The sequence below is a fragment of the Musa acuminata genome, chromosome BXJ1-4 (assembly GCF_036884655.1).
Source record: "Musa acuminata AAA Group cultivar baxijiao chromosome BXJ1-4, Cavendish_Baxijiao_AAA, whole genome shotgun sequence".
NCBI classification, from domain to species: Eukaryota; Viridiplantae; Streptophyta; class Magnoliopsida; order Zingiberales; family Musaceae; genus Musa; species Musa acuminata.
The window spans coordinates 40,826,335-40,851,863 of record NC_088330.1 but is presented as its reverse complement, the minus strand read 5'-3'; the positions used below and the strand labels follow the sequence as shown (position 1 = coordinate 40,851,863).

At 35.7% G+C, this 25,529-nt stretch overlaps 2 protein-coding genes across 3 annotated transcripts; both read left to right on the top strand.

Annotated features, from left to right (window-relative positions):
- Positions 1–395: 395 nt before the first annotated feature.
- On the top strand, positions 396–25,241 carry LOC135669867 (ATP-dependent DNA helicase SRS2-like protein At4g25120). Of its 2 annotated transcripts, none has more exons than XM_065178629.1 (30): positions 396–600; positions 697–1,117; positions 1,195–1,236; positions 1,343–1,506; positions 3,290–3,488; positions 4,619–4,675; positions 4,761–4,866; positions 4,957–5,090; positions 5,226–5,300; positions 5,414–5,539; positions 5,641–5,772; positions 5,844–5,927; positions 7,904–8,017; positions 9,030–9,130; positions 9,941–10,007; positions 10,798–10,848; positions 13,381–13,458; positions 14,122–14,325; positions 14,412–14,450; positions 16,179–16,247; positions 16,337–16,423; positions 16,524–16,580; positions 17,967–18,136; positions 18,244–18,337; positions 19,363–19,413; positions 21,355–21,417; positions 21,516–21,575; positions 22,392–22,454; positions 22,642–22,781; positions 23,473–25,241. In XM_065178629.1, the coding sequence occupies exons 1-29, from the start codon at positions 473–475 to the stop codon at positions 22,729–22,731; spliced, it is 3,126 nt and encodes a 1,041-aa protein (XP_065034701.1). In that variant the 5' UTR covers positions 396–472; the 3' UTR covers positions 22,732–22,781; positions 23,473–25,241. The 2 variants fall into 2 exon arrangements, with proteins under 2 accessions (XP_065034701.1, XP_065034700.1); XM_065178628.1 differs by having other exon boundaries at positions 18,241–18,337.
- Positions 24,601–25,119, top strand: LOC135672215 (classical arabinogalactan protein 4-like). Its single transcript, XM_065180671.1, has one exon. The coding sequence runs from the start codon at positions 24,601–24,603 to the stop codon at positions 25,117–25,119; it is 519 nt and encodes a 172-aa protein (XP_065036743.1).
- Positions 25,242–25,529: the final 288 nt, after the last annotated feature.

Genomic DNA, 25,529 nt, shown 5'->3' with positions numbered 1-25,529 from the left:
TCAAATAAATCACCTAATATAAATTATACGATAATATCATTTTTAAAATAACTAACATAGAAGTTAGAACAATGATAATATATACATATATGTTTATTTATTATATATTATATAAAAAATATTCGGAATGATTGTATATATATATATATATGTGTTTATGCAAAATATATACGTTGTAATAAAAATTAAAAGAAAAGATGTGTATTTTGTGAAATAATTGTAAATATATGTGTAATTTTGCCCATGTCACTTTATGACGACAGCGGCTGGATCAAGAAATATGTCTTGGGCCGAGAACCGTTTCCGGCCCGTCAGGCCGGGCTGAGTTGAACCCAAGAAAGATCTGATTTGGAATTCCACAGTCCCGCCCTTTGACCAATCCAAGCCTCCTTCAAACGACTCCCTCCCCCTCACTAGCAGCTACGACCACCGCCTCCGATTTCTCCTCTCATCTCGGTCGCCGTTCCGGGAGATGGAGGGGTTCGAGGAGAACTACGAGCGCGGCAGCCGAATCCCCCACACCTTCCGCGCGACCAAACCCTTCTTCCTCCTCGCTTGCAAGCGATCCAGCGACGCGCTCTCTCCTCCTCCCTCCTCCAAGTCCTCGACGCCCTCCCTTTGATCTGGTTTTGTTCTGCCCCGTTTTCCTTGATTCGGCCGCTGACATATCTTTTTTCCCGTCTTCGTCTTCCTCAGGTGTCCTCGAAGGGTTCCGCTATCCGAGATCAAGAATGGGTGTTCGACGCCCCCGATGAACCCCACACCTCGGAGTTGTCATCGAGGTTCGATCGTTTCTCCGTCTAGCAGCGTGATCGACGAGGATTTCGATGAGGCGTTCCTGCGGGACGTAGACGCCCTCTGCGAAGAGAGGTCCACGGCCAAGAAGGAGAGGCCGAGCGAGGAGAACGGGAAAGCTTCCTGGAGGCGTGTGGTGGATAGCTGCGAGGAGTTGGATTTGGACCTGCAGGGAAGTCTCAATAGGGATGCCGGCGATTGGCCCGTGCAGCAGCACAAGTACTGGGATTATTTGAAATCCCTTAACCATGCACAGAGGGAAGCGGCTTGCAGCGACGTCTCTGTCCCGTTGATGATCGTAGCAGGACCTGGAAGTGGAAAGGTGTCTTTCTTCGCCCTCAACCATTTCGCACGTACACTTTTTTCTTCCTCACAATTTTTATGGATGTGATTATTCAGACGTCAACAATGGTTGGGCGGGTGTTGACACTGCTCAAAGAGGTATATTGAATCTAACACTGACAATTGTTTAGATGGCTTTGGCACCATATTTTTCAACACATACATTTGCTTTGTTTGCTATTGGAAAACTCTCTGTGTTCTCTAGGGGATTGGCCCTTCGAACATTCTTGCAATGACATTCACCACTGCTGCTGCATCGGAGATGAGGGATCGGATACGAGCAGTGGCTGGAAAAGAGGTCGCAACAGACCTTGAAATTAGCACGTTCCACTCGTTTTGTTTGCAGCTCTGCAGGAGACATGCAGAAAAGTGTGTAGCTCCATTTCTAATTGTAGAAATAAATGCCTTTATCTTGTGAAGAATGCTGTCATCGATCTTGATTTTGAGGATAGTGTGCTTGTTTCCAGCATCTGATACTGGAACATTGCTAAGCCTTTCTTTCCCATAACTTTGTATCTAATTTACTGACAAGTGGGGTTTGGCACTGAGTGAAGGACAGGCAACATTGATTACTCTAATGTTTTTGTAGATTGGAGATATTGTTCCAAGTTTTTTGATTTGAAAAAGAAAAAGTCACATGTTATATTTATGATGAGGCTTTAGTCACGAAAGACTCCTACGGTTTAGATGAATTCAAAAACTTTTCTTCTTTCAAAGGAACATATAAACACCTTTCATCTAGAAATAATTGTGGTTTATATGCATTTGCATTTATATGTGCGTGCTTGTGTATGGTTTGTATTTTTGCATCCTATGTTATGTTTTTGAATACACAATATTTTATAAGAGGACATATTTGCTTGTCAATAAAATGCAACGATAAATCTAACAATTAGTATTTAAATCTTTTAAATCTTAAAATCATATTTCTATTCCATTTAAATAGTCTTTGTTTCTATTTTGCGTTATAATGAGAACCTTGTCATCCATTTTGATCTATCTTTTGAGTAAGGGCTAATTACAGATAAACTCTTGTAATTAGTTACCTTTAGCATCTCAGTCCTTATACTTTCAAAGGTTATATTATGATCCCTATACTTATGAAAGTAAAACATTTAATCCCGTTTCTCCTCACGTCGTTGACTCTACTAATAGAAATACTGTATGTGCTTAGTAATAAACTAAAGTGAGGTAGAGTCAGCATGTGCTTAGTAGTAAACCCTATGATATTTCCGTCAGCTGAGTCGACGGCATGAGGAGAAACATGCTTAAATATTTCACTTTCATAAATATAGGGATCCTAATGTAACTTTTGAAAGTATAGGGATCGAGATGCTAAAGATAACTAATTACAGGGGATAATATCTAATTAGCCCTTTAAGTAATTAGTTAATACTAATTATTCTTTCATAAGTTTTAATAAAAGTCAACCTTGAAGTTTGTACATGATTATCAATTTCTGTTCTTTCGGTAAAGAAGTTTATATTAACAACCAAGTGTTTAATCTTGGGTAGGGAAGGGTATCAATGCACATGTATCCACTTCTGAAATGTACTTATTCGACTCCTAATTCAACTCATCCTTAAATTTCTTGGAACCTTATGCATGGGAAGATGAAGGTCCAGATTTATAATTACATTCATGGTTGTAAATGGTGTAGAGCCCAAAATCCACTGATATGAGCTCAATCAACAAGCATAGTTATGCACATTTTTTGTAGAATTGTTGCTGATTAGTATTTCCACTGAATATATAATAAATATACTAGCTTCTAGTTTTATGTATGGATTACATTCTTTGATTGTAAGCATCTGACTAAAACTAGCTTGAGATTTGATGAAGAATGATATGTTTTCTGCATTTATGTGCTATAAACTTTTAAACAATTTATCTGCACTAACTTGAAGATACCTCTAAAGGGAGCTCTTTTGCTACCAATGTTGCCAAAATTATCTACCTAGGCTCTTAGTTGAGCCACAACACATAGAACTACTTGATTTAGGCAATAATATAACAATTCTATTCCGGATGTTGTTAAAAATTTTCTTTTCCTATTATATTTTTGGACCAATTATTGCATTACAGGAAATACTGAATAGTGATGCTTCAATGTTTACACTTTTTCTCCTGTCTGATATATGATGTATCATAGGTTGGGCCGCACCCCTGAGTTCCTAATATATGGACCAGGGCAACAAAGGCGGGCTGTTATTGAGGCCTTGCGTATAATGGAGAATGATCAAAACAGTGCACAAGAAACTACAGTTCAGAAGTTTGAAGATCTTCCTAGTACTGATATTGCCAAATCTTTAAAGGAAAAGTCAAAAAAGTGGCTAAAGTTTGTTACACAGGTACACTTTTAGTATCTTATAATTGTTTTTTTAATTTTTAATATGGAAAAATCATGTTTCACTTACGATATTGCTACAGAATTTGTCTTAATGTTGTTATTAGATGGATGGACTCTAGATTGGCTAAAAAACTTTTGAAAATGAAGCCTGATCAATTGCCTTCTTCGCTTATGAACTTTGTTAGTTCTCTTTTACAAACTCTCTGAATTTAGTGTTTTTGTCACTTTCTGGATTTTTATGAACTTAATTTATGTTCTTTCCAGACTACTATAGTTTAACTTATAAATCTGAAAAAAGAAACCAAGTAGTGAATAGGGGCATTATAAGTATGCAATTGCAGTAGGTTTCTTGTGTAATTATTTGATATTGTGTTGTTGATTGTTAGGTTGATTCATATATTGACTGTATACGTTGGCCTTGAGTAATTTATCTACTATGAAGCCTAGTTCATTTTTGTTTTATTAAGTTCTAAATTGTACATCCCTTTTACTTAGGAAATATTTTGTGGGTACAAACTCCGACATGCAATGGAACTTAATTGTTGTACATGATTGACATGCTCGATATACTATGGCTTAGCAATTAGCTTTCAATTGGTTACTGCAAGCAATTATCGCCACTTTCAAATGTGGTGCCAGCCTGCCAGGTAGGATTAGGTTGGTGCATGCCAAGTGTGCATCTGATGGCCAGTGTTTTATTTTGTATTGTGATGGCTTCATATGTACAAGCATAATAAATAGACAAATCAGCCTGAGCCATGCAGCACATATGGTTCCTTGGATTGTACTGCTCAGTATATTAAGGCACCAAGTCCTGGTCTGAACCTGTTAAGATGAAAGTCGATAAGGCATTTCTTTTAATGTGAACAGTGACTGTGTTTTCAGAAGTTTGCTTTCTCGTGAACCATGCTGTGTTGAATTGTTGTTGCATATATGTCACCATCTGTTAAAAATATATCACACAACATTACAAATATCTTATGCTCTTTGGCCTGTTGAATGTACCAATTTCATAGTGTGAAATTTGGTTGTGAAGCATTTTCAGAGGCAGACTGCAAAGAACACTTTCAAAGCACATGTCAGTGCATTTACATTGTGCAATGCATACCCACATATATGTTCTATTGGCAGGCTAAGGCTTCTGGCAGAGCAACTGAAGAATGTGATAAGATTGGTGATGAAATTGGAGTAAGCTAGTGACCTTTCCCGTTGAACAATATTCCTACCAATTGTGATAGTAATGGTTCATCTTATCCTGTTTGATCTGGACCAGGCTATGATCCTCAGACACTATGATGAAATTCTTACCTCTTGCAATGCTTTGGACTATCATGATTTTATTAGCTCTTCTGTAAAGCTACTCACTGATTTTCCTGAAGGTTATTATCAGCATTCTCTCTTTATATCATCCGGTCATTCTTAAGGCTGATTTTATTTGTCGCAATTAACTTATTCTTTTAAATATCTAGTGTACAATGAGTGCTTGAACACTTGGAAGGCCATAGTTATAGATGAGTTTCAAGATACAAGTTCGATGCAGTATCGTCTTTTAAGAATTCTAGCTTCTCATAATCGTGTGACGATTGTAGGTGATGAAGATCAGGTGTGCAGTTGTTAATTTCATTTTCTTTAACTGTTTCTCCTCTCTCTTTGATGCAGTTGCTTTTTTCCTCTATTCTAAAAGTTATGATCCGCTAAAGCCAGATACTTATATTGCTTCACATTTCTGAAATTTCAGTCTATATTCAGTTTCAATGGTGCTGATGTTTGTGGTTTTGACTCCTTCCGGAAAGATTTTCCCACTCACAGAGAGGTCCTTGATTGGCTGATTATTTCCTCTAAGTTTCAACTTCTTTATAATGAGCACTAGAATTTGACATATATCTCAAGCTCTTAACTCTGCATTTCTGCTATAAATAATTGCAGATTAGATTAAACAAGAATTACCGATCTACCCGGTGCATAGTTGAGGCAGCATCAGCTGTTATACTGAATAACAATAAACGTTGCCATATTAAGCAAGTTGAGACTGATAATTCCACCGGGAGCAAGGTACCCCTATCAAAGTTATCTGTAGACTTTATAAATCTCTTCTCCTTACACAAAGCTCATAATCATCTACTGTTTTAATTGTGCTTCTTAACAATATACAGATTATTGTTATGGAATGCCACAATGAAGAGGCACAATGTGCTTTTGTTGCTGATAAAATTTTAGAAATCGCATCAGATGGCCAGAATGCTGACTGTTCCTTTGGCAATGTTGCAATACTTTATCGGAGACAAGTAAGTATTTGTGTGACATTACATCTTAAATTTGTTCCTTTTAATTGCATCTGTTATTCTGTCTCATGCAGGTTTCTGGTAGAGCATTTCAGATGTGCTTTCGCAACAGGAAAATACCCTTTAATTCTCATGGGGTGGCCTTTTATCGGAAAAAGGTTTATGCTTGTCCTCCAATTCCCAATGTTGTTGCCTTTTAATGCTTTCTATCTAGCTTGTGTTGGTTGTGCCTTGGTTTATGTGGCACTTGTTTTGCATCTGGTAATTGCTTCTCCCGTCATGAGACATATTGCAGGAAAGTGATCAAAGAATGTTTTTCTCGAGTACCTTACTGTCCTTTAAACTTGCCCTACTTTTGGGTTGTTTTATGAATCGTGATTTCTCCATCTAATAAACTTCTCTTTGTATAGGCATGATATGCACTTTTTATATTTATAGCCTGGCTTGAGGATGCTGGTTTTCTGAAGTTCTGATTAACTACAAGCTAATCTAGCTGGTCACATTAATTATGCTGAATATCACTCTGCAATTAGAATTTTTTTATAAAATGCTAAGGGTTGACCTTCTGCACCCCTAGAGGTACTTCAGATAAATTTTACGTAACAGCATGATGATTGACAATGTCCATTGTGGCTCTAATTTGATTAGGAACTGGTCTGTTATAAATGAGCAACTCTTAAATTCACAACATTACCTGGAATTAGAGCTAGCTAAGGTTGCAATCTGTTGTTGCTCTTGGAGCACTTTATATTTTGATTTGGAGTGAATATGCCTTTGAACCCACGTTTTTTCTATAGAAATAAATGCCAGTTTGATTTTACTCTTGCTATGTTTATACAATCAAGCAACAGATGTGACGATGTTTTAGGGGTAAAGATTGCCCAGTGTCATGCATTTGTGGATATAACATCATGGTTGTTCAATTTCAGGTTTCCTTATGCTAGTCAATCATTAATTTTGGAATTGTTTTAGCAAAAATTTGGTTGAAGTAGACTTTCTCATATCGACTTTATTTAGTTTTCTTATTTTTGTAATTGTCTACTAGAAACTAGATTCCAGTCAAATATCTTCTTTGAGCAGTTTTTGCTACTTAAAAGAGTTTTTGATTGGCCTTTCTCTCTCTCTAACACCCTATTCATGACTTTTTAAAAACCATTATTAATCTTTTCTCTCCTCTGTGGTAGGCCATATTTGTTAGTTTTAACTTTGATCTGTTTGACAGTTTAACTTTGTCTCTATATCAGGTTTACATCAGGTCCAATTTCTGATTAATTACAGTGCTAACTAAATAATAGTTTATCTTTTCTATCGTAGTTCTTTTGTTGATACTTTGGTCCAATCTGAAATTTATTTGGAATTTCAGTTTATTTTTGGTGAAACATAAGATAGGGTGAGCCTTGGTCCTATGGTGAGGTTCCTGCTTTATGGGTTGGGTGACCTGAGTTTGTCATGGAAACTACCTTTTGGCTTACAAAGGGAAGATGGTGCCTGTTGACCCTCCCTAGGCCATGTATTTGTGGCAGCCTCATGGACTGGGCTATCCCACAAGTTATTTCACTAGGACCTTTACTGATTTCAGCTGTAAGTTCTTTAATTTTGTGGTTTCAACTAAAACATCAGTATGCAGTCTTCATGTAGCAACTTGTAAGGGCTTGTGATGTTTGCCTTTTGTTTTGCATGTATGTATGATCTTCTTGTAATACATGAGACAGTTTCCCAAGGCAATAATTACTCTCAAGCTTTTTGATACATTTAAGTGGTATCTAAAATGTCACCTAGTTAGAGCATGTAGCAGACAAATGCTGTTAGTGGAAACTTGAATAAGGAATCATTGCATTCACATGACATATATATGGTTCCAATCAGAAACCAAGGGATTATGTCAGCCATGTGAGGTCTGTAATTTGTTGTGAACAAGTCTTGGGTTTCCTGGTTATACTGCAATGACATATCATCTTGTCAAGCTTTCTTCCTATGAAATAGATTGTTCAGTATCATCATTGATCAATTAAAATTTAACCTTCTGCTTTATAGGTTCCTTTGAATGTGATGCACCGAATTGCTTTTATGCTTTAATAGTAGAATTTTTCATAGCACTGCAATTTGAGTTGACAAAATGCTTTGTATATCACAGGTAATAAAGGCTATTATGGCAATACTCAGAACCACATTTCCTGACTGTGATGATGGTCCATTTCGCCAAGCCTTCAAGGCACTTTTACCTGGTGATAAAGAAGAAAAGAAAATGGTGCTCATTTTTGCTTCTCATCTATGACCGTCTTAACTCTTAAGGCACTCTAATTCTCCAATCTGGCTGCAACTTGGTGGTTCCATCCTTCCAATCTGACCTGATTATAGTGTTACATGTCACAAACCTTTCAAGACATTAATACTTCGGAGCATTTGCCAGGCTATGATGAAGGCTGATTTTTTCAAGTCTTTAAAATACTAGGGAAAATAAAAGATGCAGTTGTATTTTAATTTGATTTTAATATCATATAATGTTCTTTAGATATAAGTATATGTTTCAATATATGATGAATATATTAATTTTGTGTTGATTGGAATGGATGAAAATTTAGTGACATTTTGTTTTGGATGTAAGGTTCACTCCTTCATGTGTTATATTGGGCCATGTTTCTGTACGCATCCCACAAAAACTTTGAAATTTGTCTCTCTTAAAACATGAAATATCTTGGTTCCTTTGAAAAGTTTGATTTTATTTGATATTACTTGTATGTTACATATTTAAAAATTATTTTATTGAAGTTTTTATATTTGATCCAGCAATTGCCTTGCCTTTGTTATAACCTCACTAGCTGCGACATTGCCCTAAGTGCAAAGATGAATTTTTTTAATATTTGTCAGTGTCCTAACTTATGGAGATTTGACCATAGACAGCTGTTCTGCATGCACCCACCAAGCTGCATTGTGTCTGAGATATGCAATGTGTACATGCACATTGTTTGCATGGGTCCATATATAGCTGACATGGTTTTGGTAGGTATGACATCTCAACATACATATATCTAACTATGACATGATGCATAATTGACTTGAATGGTTTGGTTATGGTTGAGAGAATTTTTTGTGCGATTAGATGGGTTTTGGGTAGAGTTGGGACTTGGGACAACAATTTGGTCGTTAGATTTGGTTCGTTTTTCAACCAATCCAAGTTGCATCCCAATTTTAAATTTGTATTTCGTTCGCATTGTCAGTTCAAAAAGTCATCGGCTGATGACTATTGTTGTGGCTTACAGGTTGTTGATTATGTTGAAAGGATTTCCTCAGCAAGGAAATGTAGCTTCCAAACAGCTGCAAACGACATCTTTCATGCAAAGGTTTCGGGTACCTTCAAAAGGTTTGTTGTTCAAGAAACTTTTATTTGGTATCTAAACAGACAGCATGTGTATATTTTAAGTATGGCATGCAATAGTTATCATCATATGCTATTTTCTAGTAAAGTTCCACTGACTCCTGTACTCTAGAATCTCTGAACTTCATTCTAACTCTTATGCTGCTGCTTGTCCAATGAGTATTGGATACCATTGGTATTGAAAAGAAAACTAAATTTATTGGATTTTAACCGAGAACATTAATTTTTTGCAAGGCTGAGTTTGTCTTTTGAAGGGCTTCACAATTTGATAATTGATATTAAGGTAAGACTACTCATAGGCTTGTAACTTGGAATCCTCACTTTAGACTTTTGGTATGATTGATAGTGGGATTCGTCTTGTTTGATCCTGCTTTCAATAGATTTTATTGTCTCATCTATATCTACTAGAAAAAGTTTCTTTCAATAAGAAAATGATTTATTAATTGTATTAAGTAGCCTTGTTCTGTTGACATAACCATCATGTTAGTAACCCACAGAGCTACAACACCAAACAATGCTCATCTTCTCTGATCTTGTGGTAAAGAATCTTATCAATAGTAATGATCTCTTTTGTAATTAGTTATACTTTATAAAAATATGGTGAAACTACATATGAATTTTTTGTACCTGTTATTTAAATTAATTTATGGCTTGCATATAATTTCTACTACTATCATTTCTTCATCTTCGGAAAGCCACAGGAAAGTCGAGACTGTCATGACTAGTGTTATGTGAATGTTTCTATTTATGTTATTACTTTTGTATCTGTGAATTTCTATAACAACTCACTAATAGGTCTCGGCTTACTCAAGGACGGAAAGTCTTGTCTGCATTAGATATGCTATCCAAACTTGTAAGAAGAGTAAGTGATGGTCTTGCCTCAGTTGCTGAATTAAATTTCCGTACTTTGACTTTTTTTTTTTTCAGTATGACTACTATAAACCTGTCATGATCTGACATAACGTCGAAATTAGTGATGTTATGATGAATACGTATTTCATATGAGTGTTATGTTTCTCCACATAAATGCTATACCAATTGAATTTTGTAAGATATTAAGTGGGAGGTTCAGGAATTAGCTGTTTAAATTGATAAATGCTAAGATATTCATATATGAGAAATTTGCTTATAATTGAGATGCTTATAATGTGCATTTTAAAATGTTGTATTGTTAGCAAAAAACATTGGTTCAGCTTTATTTTATGTTTATCCTAATTGTAACATTTAGCTTATTTACTTCAGTACACATCACACTTGCATTTTACATAAGATTGTTAACAAATATTTTTGTGATGACACACATCTTTCTATTGACTTATTTTGCTTCATTGGCATATAATTTTATGGTTTTCCATCTCATTTATGCTTTAAAATGAATGTACCCCTTTTTTTTGCATTATAGTCTAGGATGTTTCTTTAAGTTTATGCAATAACAAAAGGTAGTGATCTTTACATCTGCTGTGCATACAAGTTCTTATTTTATCTATTTCTTTGAGTACATTCTTTCTCATTTAATTGGGAAATCTAAAGAGAACTAGTGGTAGCTTGTTTTATCATCTAAATTTTTATATCCTTAAAATTATTATATAAGATAATTATATGGCTCAATACAATTTTAACTTAGAAGTTCTGTTTTCTGTTGATTTTGTTAGGAACCATCAATTTCAATGGTCATCACTTCTGCAGCAAATATGTTACCTCAGGTTCAGTATAAGTTCTATGTCCAAACAAAGAACTTAGGTTCTATTTCGCCCTGAATTTATTTTTCCCAAATCTAATGTTGAAAAGAATTTGATGTTCATTTAATTTGGAAGAGAGATCTAAGCAACTTCTTGTCCTGTGCATATAGATTGCATTTTATAATTTTTACTAGTGATTCTATTTTTATTTCTATGTACCTCTGTAATTTGTATATCAAATATGATCTGGATAGTGTCACTACGATACAAAAGATAGAATGATTGTTAGGTTATCAAGTTGAAGCTTTTCACTGGATTTGGAAAATTGTCGTACAAATCTTTATCATTCTGGAACAAGGATTTCAGACATGAATGTGTGGTGCAATGGTACATATTTGGGACTTGAGAGTTAGTTTTTGTCAGAAATTTTTGGATATTGTTTATATAACCATTAATGTAAAATATCTAACTATAATATGGATAGGACTTGTTTGCCATGGTAAGGTTGATTTTTTCAGGGGTCTCCTTTTTTAGGTTGTTCTTTTTAATCTGGAGATGTAAGAGAGATAACTGGAAGGATGTGAACAAATATGCCACGGGTGAAATGTGGTTGCTAGAGTAGAAAGCAACACATGAACTTAATTGGGAGAGATTCTTAAGTCCACTTGTGAAGCAAGTAGGTATAAATTAGTTCCAGTTTATGTTGATAAGACTAGAAACTGTACAAGACAATTATTTAGTACCTAAATTGATCATACGACTTGCTTGCCTTTATAACTAGTGTTGCTTATGCTGAAATGGTACTTGTTGAAGAATGCAAATAATGTGATAAGAACTCCCAACACTTGGGGGTTGGATTGTTTTGGATAAAAATGGTTTTTTAAGAAACATTATAAATACCTTAACTTTTAAAGCCACAAAGTTTTAACACTTTCAGCTGTTGCAAGGTCTGGATTCTTTTTAAAAACATGATTTATTATATTCTGGTTGGTTATTTTGGCTTGACATAAATTATAAATTAAGAAGTCATGTCTTTAATTATATTAATGTAAATTTAACAAGGATTAGTCAGAAAAGAAGAGATAAATGACGACAAATCAAAGAGAACAAGAATAGATCATGGAGAAGTTATTGGAGGTATTTCTTTGTACCAATTCAACACACTGATTTGGTTTTGTTTGAAATGGCTTCACACAAGCAGTTATTGTGTGATAGAATCTAATACCTTCTGTACAACTGATCAATAGGAACTTGTAACGGGTGCGGTGACCTCTTTGCATTATAAGCACCAGCATTTAAATACTTGCTAAACATTCTTTTGCTGATTTTATTTTGTGTTGATACATGTAAAATTTTGCCAATATTTGTAGTTCAGACTTTTTATTTTAGGTAAATTAGCGCAGACCAATGCATTTTTTTGTCTTTTTGTACAAACTCTTTGCTTGTTAGGATTGTGAAGTGTGAACCATTCTGCAGTTTATCCATGTTCATTTGTTAATTTTGGCCGCATCTTTGCTTTGAGCCTTTCTATTTATGGGGAGGTTATTTGTTATATCTTCTTACTTGACAATTTTTTCTCAATAGGCATTATGAGAGTATGTTGCTCGTAATGTCTCTAACTCAGCAACAAAACATATTTCAGATTGAGACTTGAAATATTCAGAATGATGTTAGTCATATAAATGTTGTATATGCAAGCAGTGGAACTTGTATGTTAAAAGAAGAAATTAATAGGTCAAATGTTACAAGATTGTATTGGATTTGGATACATAATGTGCCAGGTTTAGTTCATTTCTTAAAAAAGGGTGACACTGGATAAAGAAGTGTATCATTCAGGTTTACTCCATTTCTTGACATGAAAAATAATAAGTGTGAGCAAGACAGTGAAATTTTGTAGTGACATATCAAACCGACATTTGTAGGAACTTCTCTATTTTCATAACTTGTTGGATTGAGAATATTCTTTGAGGTTATGACCAAATCTTGACAAATGCATACATCAAAATATAATGAAAAAAAATTCAGGCTATGAAAAAAATTCAATGTTCATCTTGATATGATAAATTTCTTTTTATCCATCTAGCACCTCATGAAATCCCTGTTGTTTCTATTATTGTACTGATTTCATTCTTTTCTTCAAAGCGTTTGTTGATGATTTCTCTTTGGAGCTTATTGCATGATTCCATGTAGCTTGAACATGAAACATTTTTTTGGCACAACACATTATTGCATTGTATATTTTAGAATATCTTGACCCTTTGACTATGATATTGATAATATCTGCTTACCTTAGTTGGGCATTAACCAGGGGTAATTCACTAAAACATTTGTCATCATCAATTGGATCTTTGTTCCAGTTACTGATTCCTTCTTGGCAAACTAAAATTTCAACATTGATTTTGTTGTTTGATGATTTGTTTTCTAATTTAATTATATGGGTACTTTATAAATAAGCACATATACAAACCCATGGAAACATGCTTATAGAATATGTTATCCAGGTTGCAAATTGTCTCTATGTTTCTGCTGACTATCTTCTTATCCTTATGCTTGCAGAAATATCTTCTTGAAAAACGTGCTGTAGTTGATGTAGAAGGAGGGAAGTTGCTGAATGAGGACAATGATCTAAGATCTGTATGCCAATGCTACATGCTAGTCACTTACTTTACATTTTATGAGTACATAAAAATAATGGCTATAGCTCAGCATTCTCATCCTTTTTGCCTCAGGGTCAACCTTTTACCCTTTCTATAAAGTATAAGACTTTGTTGGATATGTGGATGCCACTGTTTGGATGTTGCACTACTGTGCATGTTGGTGGTGCATTGTGATATTTCACATAATCTGCTGTGCTGACCACTTCAATTCTTGCCGACAGGCTATTATGCATACCATTTTATGCAAGAAACTGAACGGACAAATCTTCAAATGTTTTCTTTTCCAGTGACAACTATTTTTTGTTCCCATCATGATCATCAAATATTGGTGGCACCAAGATGGATGAAATCATGAAAGTATTTTCTTTTGGCTGGACTGAATGTAGAGGGTTGCACATATGCTTCTATGTCTTTGTTGTTAGTTTACCGTTTAACAAAATGCTCAAACATGGCTATGAACTATGAGTCTATGACCTTGAAAGTCATGAATAATTGGCACTTGAAATATGCCGACCCTGTAGAATGTGAAGATCCAAAAAAAGCTGATAAATTGATAACCAAACTGGACTGCAAATTGCAATATACTTGCACATCCCAGAATTTACATCATATTCTTAACTGTCTTTTTGTACATATGCAGGTAGTTCAGTATTTAATGGATGATGTGTCGGATTTCTTGTCCATGCATTTCACTAACAAAGACGTTCAAAATTTGAGTAAACAAGAAGGTTGTGGGAGCATTCTGAAGTCCTTTATTGACTTCATAACCATGAGGGAAACTGAAAACTTTCGCTTCCGAAGGCAAGAAAATAAAAACTCAGTAACTTTGACTACTATTCATCAGGTTCTTTTTCTGTAACCAACAATATCATTTTCTGCTCATTGTTGTAATGATAAGCATGCAACTGAACATACTTTTCTCTTCTTCAGTCAAAAGGTCTAGAATGGGATGTAGTTTTCATTGTGAAGGTATGTTACCACATGAGCAATTTTGATACAATTACCATTTTCATTTATCTTTAAAGTTTTTCATTCATGTTATGTCAATTTATACCTATATATTTTGTATCAGTTGCTTTAGTTGGTTTCAGATTACTAGAACTTTGACTGTGCTTTTTTATTGAGTGACTGCCACACACGTGTCTCACATACACATATATTTGTAAGTTTTGTTGCAGGAAGTGTCACTGAGTTTTTTTGGCTTGTTAATTGTGTAACTGAAGAAGGTAAGAGTTGGAGACTATATTTAATATTCTTACAGTTTGATGGCTTGGGAAAATGTATATTTTGTTTGCTTGCAGTGCACAACCAAAATATGGTGTGGCATGTAAAGTCCTGCAATAAGCATTTTAACTACATGCAACCTCTGAAAAGCTGTACATTAATGTACCTGTATTGCTTGAAACTTCTAATGCTAATGTTTGTTTATTTGTATTATTAACAAGAAAAATGCATATTTCGTGGCAGAACTTATCAGGGTTCTCAATGTCGATGTGCATCGCTCGGTACGGGTGGTATGCACTGATATGAGAGGATACCGGTATGCGGACCATTCTCTACTAGGTGGTACCAATATTTTATCTCTATATCGGGCGATATGGGGTTTATACCAAATGATAACGGTCAAAATCCGACAGTTACCGAGGCATACCGGATGGTGCGCCCCGATGTACTGCCGGTATGCCTTGGTACGTACTATACCGACATGGACCGAAATTGAGAACCTTGGAAATTATTGTAGTTCTGTTCATTTGATGTTCTTAGAAGTTGAAGCTGTTAACCTTAGAAGCACTATTTGGTTATTTGTGCATAAAGGTCTCCTGTTAATGGAATTTATTCTTGCTTTTTAGCCAAAATGATTACATTTAAAAAACTGTAGTAATTGTTTTTTGTCTTCCTAGGATAAAATACTTTGCAAAGAAAATCAGTTAAAATACCCAGAGCCAAGTATCTGGTACTCTTGACATTTTTCATACCATCTGAGGCGGTATGATCTCTGATTATCAAATTTCGTGCATGCTGGAGGTGTGATACATGAAATTGGTTTATAATATAATCAAAACCTCACTCAAGTACCTTTGTTGCTTTAATTTTATTGTGCAATGGATTTGCATTCTAACCCATCCTTGTGTGTACCTTGTAGGTTGTTCAGTGAAGTCACGACTAGAAGGCTAGTCATAGAGTTGCCAAATTGGAAGGCATCAAAATTATGTAGATAGTTTGTTCATTGTTGTTTATGTAATTACCCAAAACCAAAAATACTATCTTAGTAAAGTTGAAAATGACAAAGAAATTATGTATGAATGACTGTTTGACCTTGTGTGTCTCATGCCTATTATGATTGACCTTATTTTGTGCTGATGACTATTTGTTGTTAGGCACTGTGCTGTTCTGTTTTCAGACTGGTGAAAATGACCAATAGTCAAATGGTTGTAGTTCTCTCCTTTCTTTTCACCCACTCGAGTCACGGTTTAGAGCATCAAACATGCTACTTCCAGTAAATTTATATACTTAATTTCTGAAGCTGCTTGATTTGTGCATATCTGCACCAAGATATGTGAATGATCATAATTGTTGATGTTTAGAAATTCTTTGATATCCAGGCTTTTTTCTTTTATATTGTGTTCCTTGCCAAGTTTATATTTTGTTTATCACATTCTACATGCATTCCTCAATTTGACAAATCATTGACTTTAGGCAAATGACAATGAGATTCCTTTGCTTCATGAGTATAATGGCATTGTCCATGGTGGGACCACTCTTGAGGTGAGCCTTCAAATATAAAGTTCTTTTGGCTGCTTCTTCATTGTACACCACTCTGTTCATTGTTCTGCATGCTTTATGAAATATAATAGGAGGAACGAAGGCTTCTATATGTTGCAATGACTCGTGCTAGGAAGAAGTTGTATGTTGTGTACATCATTATGGATTCCAACTGGCAGGTAATGATATATTGCATTGTAATTTCATATAGATATATTGTATTGTAATATCATATTCCCTAAGTTGTAGGTCTGCTAATGTTTCACTTGTCATTTTCAGTTGTTGCAACCTTCACGATTCCTCAAAGAAATTCCAGGCCACCTTCTTGAGATACAGGTGCATTCTTCAGTTGACAGTTTCACACTTATGATGTTGCTTAGACATTATGCTTGCATTCTAGTATTTTTATAATTTTGTTTTATTATCTTTTCCTTGAATAAAACTTCATGTTCTTTTATATTGGAATCTCGTTATTTTCTTTTGATGTTTCACCTCATTCTCATGATGATTTTGAATACTTGAAATTCTTGACAAAAGTTATAATTACTGAATACAACTATTTATCATGTTCGGTTATAAGAATGGCTGTACCATCGTGCTGTAATTATAATATCTTGATTAGTCCCATGTTGGAAGTGGATAAGATTAAGATTGACTTATAAGGGTCCGATTGACGTATTATTATCAACTGTAGCTTAAGTATTTTGGTCAATGATTTTGGCTTAGCGAAGTTAACATTGTCAATTTCTGATTAGGCTGGGTCGTGACAATTGGTATCAAAGTCGAAATAGTATTAGGGCATGGTAAGGGCACAAGTAGGAAAGGACTACTTGTGGACAAGGTCAAAGGTCATGTGACGGTATGGAGCCACCACTGGGCTATGCCTAACATGTATCATACTAGGGTTTGATTTCAAGCCCTTAAGCGGGGGAGATTGTAACACCCCGATTGATCCCATATCGGAAGTGGACAAGACCAACGTCTTCAATTTCGAATAATACTGCCCGTATTGGGCAGTGTGTGTTTGTGTATATATATATGTGTGACGTCGCCTTGCGTGGGGAGAAGAGAGGTGACATCGCAGATTTTTTTTCCTTATATATATATATATATATATATATATATATATATATATATATATATATATATATATACATCGAGCAGTATATCGAAATATATCGCTCGGTATACAATATTGTACTGTACCGAGCAAATCTCGAAACTTTGGTACGGTACGATATTTTAATCCTTGGACAAGATTGACGTTGACTTATGGGTTTGAAAGGTATATTGCTATCAACTTCAACTTAAGCATTTTGTCTAGTGGTTTGGATTGAACGAAGGTAACAGGCCAGTTTCTCATCAAGCCAGGTCATTGCGGTAATGCATGTCAATGTCCTGTGGTTGGATGCCAACAAGTGCTGTGGGTCGTTAAGTGTCAATCTCGCCTGGTTATGGTTAAATCCAGCTGTTACTAACAATTTGTTATTCTGCAACTCACTTTGGTTTGAAGTGGTTCCATTTCAATTGAACATTGGTTTTCATGTTACTTGTGTAGCAAAAAGAACTTTATATAAGTGCAACTAAGTTTGTACCTAAACAATTTGTTCTCTTTCTGATCTTTTAACTGTTGACTGATTTTTTAGTTAAATAATATTCTTATTAGTTTAATACTTATAACTTCTTAAAAGCCATTTTCATTTGTTTTGCTCAATTTATTAGGGTGAGGCAATCTCCAAAGACCTGGCAATTTCTAGTAGAAACATTTCTAATTCATTGGGATACGAAATTTCACATGAAACAATTCATGAAAATGGTAGGACTCCTGATGATATTTCAGAAAGTGTTGAAGGATTCTCTGAGATATGCCTTGGCAACCAATTTCTGAAGAGGTACTTATAATTTAATCATGTTTTTTTTATAGTTAGCATATTTTCTAATAATTACCGTATCATTCTTGTGAATGGACTTTTCATACTGCTAATAATATCATTAGCAGGTTCAACTTGGAAGAGAGATCCATTGTCTCTAGTTTATTCCATCAATGGGCAAAAAGGCCTGCATTTCATCATCCAAACCGGTTGCTTGACAAGGTACTTTTTGGAGTATTTTTCCTGACTTTTACACCTTTTTATTCTACTCATTATAGTTTGTTCTGGGGTAAAGTTGAGAAGGTTTTATGTTATTATTTCAGAATCTCCTGGAAATAATTCATGTCCTAGAAAAGTATATTGTTGATAGTAGTCACAAAATTAAATTCACATTTATCAGACTGCAACTTAACAGCAAATCAACTTTGGAAGAAGAAAAAGCATAGATGCAATGCAACTTAATAAACTAGAATACTTCATAAGTTGAATTGAGATGCTGGTTTGGTGAAGATCAGTACATGCCATATTGTATGGTTATCCTTATTGCCATTGTACCAATTCCAATAAATATCATGTTCAAGGATATTCAATATATATGTTTTCCATTGTCCCTTGACAGAATTCTGCTATGGATACTGATCTTGGTAGTTAAATCTTGCCATGGAAAATTTTAGAGATAATAGAAGTGAGGTGGAGAAATGATATGGAAAGAAGAACGAAAATGATAGAACAGAAAAAGAGGGCAATGGAATAAATTATAGTAGGCATCCATTCTTTTCTTCATCAGAACATTCTTTTTTTTTAGTTACTGGTCCCTCATTGGCAACAAGCTCGTGCATTTGAACCTCCTAAAAGAAAAATACATTTGGCCCTTGGGCCCAATCTGATTATGAAGGCTGTAACAAGTAAATTAAATCTGCAACAATATATGCTTGTTTTTCTTTGAAAATTTATGCAAAACAAGTAATATGTGCCAGAAATTGGCCTGAGCTACTCTTCGACACTATGGCATGATTGATACTAAATAATTATAGTATTAAAATACCATAACTGTCAATCATCTGATATCAACTATCTCTACTTTATAATGCAAATTTTATCCACACCTTGTGTTACTGGCTTTACAAAATGTTACCTTAGTGATTGTTTACTTGTTATCATGGAGGGCATAATTACAGCAAATCAGTATCATGCAAAGTTTGTTGACACTCTTTCTCTCTCTATCTCTCTTTTTCTTGTGATCACAGATTGGGTTTGTCGTTGATGAACGTTTAAGGAACAAGACATACAAACACAAGGTTTAATTTCTATGATGTCTCCTTTGGATGGCTGCCTAACAGTAAATATTACAATTTTATTCTCTATGCTCAGATATCCGTATGTCTGATTGTTGTTGCTTGTACCACCTTCTTCTGTCCTATGATGTTTCTCTGAATGGTGCCCATCATGCACATGATATTTAGTGTTTGATTGCTTTTTTACCTCTGTCAGCCTATAACTCACGTGCTGTTTCTGTTGTTCCAAGTTTACACATGGAGTTTCAGGAAGACGGCATTTTCTGTAGCACAGTCATATACTTGTTTTCTTCAATTTTAGGTGTACTCTAAAAAGATAGTCTGCTGTTTTTTGCCTTTTGACTAATTTAGAAACATGTAAGAATCCACTTAGTGTGCCTTTTTGCTGGTCCTCATTGCCTATTTATTTGCTTTGCCATTATATTTAAAATAACAGATCTCTAGTATCCTTTAGTTTTTTGAAATGTTTATCTCAAATTTCTGTTTTCCTGTCACCTTTGAGTTGTTTAAGTTATTAATTTCATAGCACCATTGTCTTGCTTCTTTCTTGTTTCCAGCGTTCATCTCAAAGCTTTCATCCATGCTGCATGGCTTTTTTTGTTTGATGCCTGTTTATTGTAAAGTACCTTGGGATGTATTAATTAAATCTTATCTTGCATATTTATCTTCATAACTTTTTTTATTGCATAATTGCCATGACAAATTTAATATAAAGATCCTCTAGATATACCCTTCTTGTTAACATTTATCCAAAAAATTAATTTGACCAAAATTAGCCATGGTTATCAGGTAGTCTGAATGAAATAATATTAAAAATATGAAATACCTAAATGTCCATAAAGTTTATACCTTCAAAATGGGGATTGTGAAGCGCATTGATGTTACTATATTCATTAAATCAATGTATGTTATTTATAAGGTCATCCATACAAGTTCGGTTTTACGACAACTTATATGCTGAACTTAGATTTGGAGGAATAAATATGAAAGTCACTAAATTTGGAGGGATATACATGTTTATATATGCAATTTTGCCATTAAATAATGCAACTCATTGTGTGTTGATGAAGGAATGAAGATTAAGGAATTTTGACATTACAATTTAGCTAGCTGAATATTCATGTTTTAATTATTTTTTCTACTTATAATATAAAATGAGTTTGCAAAAGAAGCATTAAGTAAACTAGATCTAACATGGTTGATGGGAGCCATAGATGACAAGCGTTTCTATAAAAGCTTCAACTTCACTGTCCGGCTGAAAATAGAGTTGATCAGCCAGATTTTGAGAACATCCAACTGTGGTATCAATACTGCAAGTTATGCCTAAAGAATGCCCATTATAGGATTTACTACAAAAACGATAAAACCATAAGTCTCAATTATTTGGGGTCGACTATATGGATCTTTTGTTGTCATTGAGATTTGTGAAAAATCATATGCTTAATTAAGTTCAGAGTTCAAAACCATTACAAGATTTACTGATTTATAATATTGAGTTGAATGTCAAGGGCTCCGAGGTTTTCACAGACTATGTGAACTGATTAGTTTTGCAATTGATAGAAATCATTTGTTATGCAGCCATTAATTAGGTAAATTAATTGAGGTAAAAAAAGAAAGTTTCTGGTTTAATGGTGAGAAAATGAATTTCAAAACAAACAGAAACATATGAAGCTTTCATACAAAACTAATTGGATGGTTGGCTGGCAGATGGATTGGTAGTCCATGTAGATAAATAGATTTGTGTGTGAACATATCTCGTGTTCAAATTTTATATACAGTAGAATTTACGAAGTATCAGCCGAAAAAAAGCTAATATCCTTGTTGGAACTTGGAACTATTATATGTTGCTACACTACAACAACAAGAAGCTGTTGTTTCTACCCATGTTGGACTCTGGAATTGCTTTTAGTTATATGTCTTCCATTAATTGCTTTTATTTTCCAGGATGTTATGCGAATTCTCAAATCTTGCTTGAAGGGTGATGAAACACTTCAATATGCTCAATATGTAAGTTTTTGCCAAGATTAATTCACTTTTGCTTTCAAAATATTGACGAAAGATTTAAAATAGAAGTCCATGATAATGGTCTCTCTCTTTTTTTTCAGGTTATTAAGTGGGAACAAATACCTGTTGGGCTACGTGCACATTTAAATAGAGAAAAACAGGTCAGTATGCATGAAAACTGCAGAACAGATTGATCCAAGAAAATAATTTAAGAATTATAAATTATAAAAAAACTTTAAAATGCAAAATCCTAGAATAAGTTAAAACCAAATATTTGATCACAAAAATAGTTTTGCTAGGGGATTCTCTTATCTCTATTTTTTGTAAGGTATCAGTCCTTAAAAAGAACATATGAAACTAAAATGTAAAAGTTAAGAAACTCCCAAAAATAAAAATGTAAATAATACTGTACAATATATCGTTATGACTATTTTATAATTTTTATAAAAAATAATTATCATATTGTATAAAGATAATATTATGGTAAATAAATGAAATATATTATCCAAAACATATCAAATTGAGGCTACTAAGATTTTAGATAAACTATGAATCCTATGATGTCTTAAATTCTTTTGTGATATGGCATTGAGTTGTGTTTTACTCTAGTGCTCTCTTAAAACTTGTAGAGTTGTGGAATAGTCAAAATTTATTTATCTAGCTTCTGTTGTTATCATTAGCAAAGAAATTACCCTAATTGAGACTGTCATGCGTGATTGCACATAGCACACAAATTTTTGTCATTTTTATGCTAATTACGGCTCTATAAAAATAATTTTGTACATTACTTTATATATCTTGTTATTCTTTTGGTTATCTATAAAGAATGCTCTGCTGTATTCAAGAAAAGAACAATGCCAGTTCTTGTAAATTACAGCTTAAGTCTATCAACAGAGGAAGCTTGTAAACTGGTTTCCAAAGCAATAAAAATTCCGAGATTTTATTTGAGATAATAACTGGCATCAATTTGCTATCAGGAACATTTCCAAAAACAAAGAATCGAGAACTCTATGGGATCATTCAAAGCTACACCTAAACAGGTTATGACTTCTGTTTTATAAGATATCTTGTTTGCTGATGACTTTTTGTTTGTCACGGGATAGATTGAAAGATTTACTATTAGCAATTCAATTTTCATGACCTCAAGTTCCTTAGATTCTTTTTCCCTTTTGATATGTAAATATGACTCTTTAGCCAGCTAATATGTTGTTCTCTTCTCCCATGCAGATCTCTTATCTGCAGAATCTGGGATGCACAATTAATCCTACTTCACGTCTTCATGCATCACGTTTGATCGAACAGTATAGGTCCTTGTGAAAGGCTGCATTCTTTGAAGTTTTTGAGGTGAAGCATAAATAGGAAAAAAGGTAAAGCATAAATTACTTACAGTGCAACAAATTAAACCAACATGGTTGCTGTTAGTCACGTCCAGCTTAATGCAGGAGATGATCCAGCGAGTCAATTCAACAAGAAAAACATAACAGTCTTCTTTTATGGTGTTTGTGTGGACTAATTTAACCGGTGTTCTGGACGAAATAGATTTATAGAGGGTTCTCATTTCTCGAATTTATAAAGCTATTCTTTCCGTTCTTAAGCATATTATTTATATACTCTTGTGGGTTGATGAACTTTTGAACCAGAGTTTTATATACTCCTGTGGGTTGATTAATGTTGAGGATGTCAATATCTTTATATCTTGGTCGGTGATATGCTGCTTCTACCTATTAAGTCCATGCAGTTGTTGATTTTGTCATATGTGTTGTATAATGAATTTTCCTAAATAGATATTTTTATACTATATCAGTCTTTACATGCATGAAGATACCCCAAGTTGACTTTCGAGTGTAATTTTTGTCTACATTTTACCTAAAGATTCCTTTCGTATCTTCGGTTTGTATTTTTATTTCCTACCACAAACAAAACTAGATGCTGAGAATGTGGATTACAGGATCTGGTTGTGGTTGAAATAGCATTTTCATTGTAAATTCTATCATCCAGTGAATTAAATCGGCTGTATTATATGGCTAATTTGGGAATGCTCTTGCCTCGTTCTTCCAGGATGATATGGCATCATTTGGAATTGCTTCAAACAACTTGCAACCACGGAGAGGAGCAGAGGAGCACACCACCACTATTCGTTAGACGCCCTTCAGTAGAAGGTCTTGGTCGATCTGGTGGCGTGCTGACTTCATGACCAACCCGAAGAAACCAGCAGAGACTCAAAGAACTAATGTCTACAGAAACTGGGAAATAAACCATCAAAGTAAGTTAAGGTGGGAGGCTCGGGCATTGCCATCTTCTGCAAGTGTGATGAAGCTTATAAACCAGAGATTCCTTTAACAGTGCCAAAATTTATGGGGTTGGAAGATAGCCCAGTTGGTGAAGATATCTTTGCTCCCATCATGGTATTGTGGTGGGGATGTGAACCTTTGCTTTGCTTTGCTTGCAATAAAAGATGCAATCATCATTTCGCCATAACACTTTTCTCAAGCAACGCCACACTTTTCTTCCTCCTGTTCGAGAGCGCCATCAGCAGCTCATAACAAGCAAAAAGGAAGCGTCACAGATGTTTCCAGTTCAGAGTGATATGGCCAGTTAGGTCAGCTTAGTATTTTCCAGAGTGGTTGGGTTTGGAAACTAGTCTTTGTTTGCCATTGCAAAGATAAGATATGTGGAGATACTTTGCTTCCCTTGCGGCCAAATTGCCGTGAACTGGATTTGCCGGTGACAGCAACTTGTTGTAATCTTGTGCCTGGTTGTTTCACAAGATGACAAGTTAACAAATAGGTTTGACGTGACAAGTTTCCTTCCACCGAACGCCAAACACTCGATCGCCTCGTAGGCTCATCGGATCTGGAAACAATACCGTCGTGATGGGGAGAGAGACAGAGAGAGAGCGGACACATGGGGTTTTTAATGCATAAAAAGGCTGGAGGTGGTGAGAGAGCGAGACATGCTGTTGAAGGCACCACCAGAAATCCTTACAGCTATTGCAGCGTCCTTCCTCTCCAAGCTTTGCTGGCCTCTCTTTGTCTCTCCACTGTTCCGCCCTATATTATCACCGAACCTCCCCACTCTTGCCTCTCATCGACCAAAATCACAAGCACGCCTTCTCTACGGCTCTTCCTCTCGCCAGTAGCCCACTCAGAGGCAGTGAGAGAGAGAGAGAGAGAAGAGGGGTGAGCAATGGCTTCCCGTGCGCCCGCTCTGGCTCTAGCCATCTCCTTCGCCCTCCTCGCCACCTGCATCGCCCAGTCCCCGGCTTCGTCCCCCACCGCCACCCCTCCACCCGCCTCGTCCCCTCCTCCCGCCGCCGCCCCTCCTCCAGTCGCCACTCCGCCTCCCGCCACCCCTCCTCCAGTCGCCACTCCGCCCCCCGCCACCCCTCCTCCAGTCGCTACTCCGCCTCCCGCCACCCCTCCTCCCGTCGCCACTCCACCCCCGGCCATGGTCCCCACGGCGTCGCCGCCCCCTGCACCTGTCGCTCCCACGGTAGCTCCTACTCCTTCCACGCCGACGACCCCTTCGCCGGCTCCCGCGACGAAGTCGCCCTCGTCGTCGCCGTCTCCTAGTCCCACCACTCCCTCTGCGCCAGCGCCGGCGCCGACTACCTCGACTCCTGCCGACGGCGGTTCAGGGGCTTACGTGCATGGGGTCAGCATGGGAGTGGTCGCGTTGCTTGGAGGAGTCGCGTTGCTTATGTAGAGACTAGAAAGTGCCGTTTGACGTTGGTGCCATCGATTTTTGTGCTTTGATTGAGTTCATGGATTCTATGTATTATTTGGTGTAATAACTATTATCTACATTTCATTCTTCCTCGTTCTTCATCTCCTGTGTGATTTCGTGGATGCAATCATATCAGAGGTCTTCCTGTCTTTATGATCTTGAAGTGAGAGACAAAGCGCCTCAAAGTATAGTCAATGAACTCAATATACTCCATGAGAATGGCGCCTTAAATCTCATGGTGGAGGTCTTCTTCCAGGTTCACAGTCACTTCAAGGTATCACCACAGACTGAACGAGTAACCACAGTGACGAGGTCAAGTTAGGCCAAGATCAAGTTACAGATTACTGTCCCTTCCGGCATGCAGATCTCATTCATCGAGTCCATGCATG